This window comes from Populus euphratica, unplaced genomic scaffold (genome assembly GCF_000495115.2).
Source record: "Populus euphratica unplaced genomic scaffold, PopEup_1.0 scaffold3165.1, whole genome shotgun sequence".
Lineage (NCBI taxonomy): Eukaryota > Viridiplantae > Streptophyta > Magnoliopsida > Malpighiales > Salicaceae > Populus > Populus euphratica.
This window is the reverse complement of record NW_011502989.1, coordinates 10,152-14,267: the sequence shown is the minus strand read 5'-3', so window position 1 is coordinate 14,267 and position 4,116 is coordinate 10,152. Positions and strand designations below refer to the sequence as shown.

The 4,116-nt window shown below is 33.4% G+C and overlaps 1 protein-coding gene across 1 annotated transcript in view; it reads left to right on the top strand.

Annotated features, from left to right (window-relative positions):
- Window positions 1–936: 936 nt before the first annotated feature.
- Window positions 937–4,116, top strand: part of LOC105119588 (probable serine/threonine-protein kinase NAK) — a 3,677-nt gene continuing 497 nt past the window's right edge. The window contains exons 1-6 of the mRNA XM_011017741.1: window positions 937–1,164; window positions 1,261–1,619; window positions 2,448–2,583; window positions 3,195–3,331; window positions 3,423–3,546; window positions 3,929–4,116. The exon at window positions 3,929–4,116 is cut by the window's right edge and continues 497 nt beyond it. Of these exons, the coding sequence (XP_011016043.1) occupies window positions 960–1,164; window positions 1,261–1,619; window positions 2,448–2,583; window positions 3,195–3,331; window positions 3,423–3,546; window positions 3,929–4,116 (1,149 nt within the window). The 5' untranslated portion in view covers window positions 937–959. The remainder of the gene's footprint in view (window positions 1,165–1,260; window positions 1,620–2,447; window positions 2,584–3,194; window positions 3,332–3,422; window positions 3,547–3,928) is intronic.

Sequence of the window (4,116 nt, the reverse complement as noted above, 5' to 3'; positions counted from 1 at the left end):
TACAAGGGAAGCACCACAATATATCCAATGTTATTTCGAAAAAATATAATTAAATTAAATTAAAACAATATTATTTAAAAAGATATATTGAATAAACCTAGTTTTTCCAGATTAATTAACTCAATTTATCCATATAAACATGTCGCTGGGTCACCTTATCATACCGATAATAAATAAATAAATAAAAACCCTTAGCGTAAAGAAAAGAAAACAAACGTTCATGACTAAAACGTTGCTTGCACAAAATCATGAAAATTAACGAAGTACAAAACAAATCAATGGATAGACGATGAATGTGGCGACTATCTATTGCCATTGGTCCAATTGCCTATGCAGGTGATTGGTCGGAGTGATACAAGTGCCATTGACTCATGATGGAGGTTTGTTTACTTTTTAATATGTTTTATGTTTGAAAATATATAAAAGTAATCTTTTTTATTTTAAAAAAATATTTTCGATATTATTATATTAAAATAATCAAAAAATATTAAAAAAATATTTTTTTTAAATCACAAAATATTATTTTAACCGTAAAAACAAATAATATCTCAATGCATCTATTTATTTATTTTTATTATAACATAAGAAAAAAAATCTTTTTTCTGTATATTTTTTCGGTAAAACCATTACATTATAAATGAATAACCAAAAGATCACATGTATTCATTTCTCTTTTCTTTTATTTGAAAAATATTTTATTGAATTACTTATATATATAATTGCTTTTTATTTTTTTAGTGATTCTCGTATCGAAGTTCAACAACACAATCAAGTCTCCGTATATACATATACATTGCTTTCTAGCTAAACCTAAAACATTTACTAATTACAGTATGCACATATTGTCAGCAAAATATAATTAAGCAGAGGTGGGGGCATCGAAGGTAACAACTTAAACAAGGAACAAGAAAAGAAATGGAGAGTGTAAGAAGAAAAAGTCCTGAGATATTTGTCTATATATGCTACTTCTTGACCCTTTCTTCTGCCTTTCGAGGAACCAGCGTAACCAGTTTATCATTTCATATCCAAGGCCGGCAGGCCAGCCACAGCGCAGCTCCCGTCCAGAGAGAATATTAAAAATCTCTATTCGCATGGGAAATTGTTGGGGGATTACTCCTGTCACTAACCATAATAGCCCCACCCCTACAAAGCCTTCTACTCCAGGTAATATTTCATTGATCATTACTTTTTTTTCTTGGATTCTTCGAGATTTAAGGGGGGGTTTCTTGTAAATTTTGTTTTATGTACGTGTTAATGCAGAAACAACATGGAACCACAGCAAAGAAAATGGACTGGGGAGCAGAAGCAGCAGCCAGTGCAAGGCAAAAGAAGATGACAAGATTGGTATGGGTATGGAAAAGAAGGGAAAGGATGAAGTAGAAATGATTCCTGCAAGTAGACAGATTATATTGGCACCAAAGGTGTTCACTCTAGCAGAGTTGAAAAGTGCTACTAGGAATTTTAAACCTAATACTGTGCTCGGGGAAGGTGGATTCGGCAGAGTTTTTAAGGGTTGGGTCGATGAGAAGACTTACGCGCCAGCTAAAGTTGGCACTGGCATGGCTGTAGCAGTCAAGAAATCAAGCCCAGAGAGCTCTCAAGGCCTAGAGGAGTGGCAGGGGAATCCCCCCCCCCCCCTCTCCTTTCGTTTCCGCACTCCTTCTACCATCGACTAAAGCTGTTTTCTGATAGTGGCTGGACAAGCATGACAACCCTAACTTGATTTGCTTTCAAAAGTTCATACTTGACCGTGTTCACGCATCATGTTGCCTTTCCATTGATCTTCATATGATGTTCATGCTGACATCTCAAATATTCATATGAATTTTTGTTTTGATTTATCTTAGTTTCTCGAACGATTGAAACATTCTTTCAGGAAAAACTCATATAGATCCATGATTTATATACACACACCAATTCTCAATTGGGTTAACAACTAATTTATTTCTTAGTTGGATCCCTAATTTATTAGAAATCCTGGATTGATGTGTCCCACATCCATAATATAACTAGCTATATTATGCAATAAAACAACGGCATTTAATTTGAAGAGAGGATATATAACAATAATGCTTATTTTCTTTACAATGATTTTAGATAGAGGGTCTTCTTGTACTTGCTAATTAATCATGCATTTTTTCATATGTTTTAGTTACAAGAAAAATAAAATACAAAAGTACGGACTCTTGCAAGAAGAGAAATCATTGTTTGATGATGAAAATAATTAAGTCAATACACCTAAAAAGTCATATTTTATATTCTAATTAGAATAAAATTTGTAACGATGCTGTCAATCCTTGACCACAGCAGAAAAGATAAATATATTAAACTGTCGTGAATTTAAAACTTTGCATCACCAGTACTACTTCCGTTAATGCTGACCAATTCTGCTATCTCTTTCGCAAAATTTTAGTAATTATATATGTTGATTTTGTGGTTGCGCGCAGTCTGAGGTGGAGTTCTTGGGAAAATTGTCTCATCCAAACCTTGTCAAACTCTTGGGTTACTGCTGGGAGGATGAACATTTCCTCCTTGTCTACGAGTACATGCAGAAGGGAAGCTTGGAAAAGCACCTTTTCAGAAGTAAGAACCCCGTACATAATAGTAATTTTAATTCTTGAAATAGAGAAAAGATCGATAGAGAGAACAACAAAGATATATTTTCATAATCATATAGGTGGTGATATAAAAATTTGGGATTAAGAGATTTGTTTTTTATATGATCTCAGTTTCAAGTCTTTAATTACTTATATAATAGCCATTAAAGGCTTATATAGTCGTTAATTTTAGGATCTGTGAGATTAGTTATGGTATGCGCAAGCTGGTCCGGACACCCACATTAATCTAAAAAAAAAAGATATATTTTCATGTATTTTTTTAATTTAAAAATATAAAAATTTCCTTTAAAATTGTTACATGGACAATTTTATTAATTTCATGTTTTTATCTTCGAGTCTTTAATTCAAGTATATTTTTGTTGCTTTTGTATTATTTTTTGTGTCCCGAGGCAGCTTAATTTTATCTAAAAAACTCTTTTTGAAAAAATCCATATGGGTTCTATTAGTTAGATTTATTCGTTCAACGTGTGAGATTATTCAAGAAGTTAATACTGAAAAAAGAAGAAGCAAGATTGGTGTTTTTTTTTTTGTCCGAATTAGTTTCACCGATGACATGATAAATTGTGGTTATTGCAGAGGGTGCAGAACCACTTGCATGGGACATGAGGCTTAAAATAGCCATCGGAGCTGCTCAAGGTCTTGCCTTCCTCCACACTTCGGACAAGAGTGTCATCTATCGAGACTTCAAGACATCTAATATATTATTGGACGGGGTGGATTTCTTTGTATTTTTTTCATTTTCCAGAAATAGACACGCCCATGGCCCCATCTTGATTTGACTCGATCTTTCCTTTCAATCTCCAGGCCTACAACGCAAAACTTTCAGACTTTGGGCTGGCGAAATTAGGTCCAGTAAATGGCGACTCCCATGTTACAACAAGGATCATGGGCACATATGGTTATGCAGCTCCTGAATACCTTGCCACTGGTAATTAGCCCTTTTCCCCCCTCCTAATATTTTAATCAAGAGTAAATTGTAAATTATTCCCTTTTGGTTTTTAAATTAAGTAATCCCCTTAATTTAAAAAATAATTAATAAATCTCTTTGTCAATATTGTTCATGCTTAATTTAATCTTTTTTATTCTAAAGAAGATCTTCTTTTCTTATCCATCTTTCCATCTTCTCTATATTATTTTTCCCTTTCTACTTCTTGAAATAACAAGACAAAATAAGTTGAAAGGGATTGTTTTTAAAATTAGAGGGATTCTTTAATTCTCTTTTACATGAGATTAATTTATAATTTATTATATTAATAAAATATTTGACAAGAACAGTTCTGATATATAACAGTTACAATAAAAAATGACAGGTCATTTGTATGTCAAGAGTGATGTTTACGGGTTTGGTGTTGTGCTCCTAGAATTGCTGACGGGCCTGAGGGCCCTCGACACCAATCGGCCGAGCGCGCAGCACAATTTGGTAGAGTATGCCAAGCCTTTTCTCTCAGAGAGAAGAAAGCTCAAAAAAATAATGGATCCGGGTCTTGAAGAGCGGAAC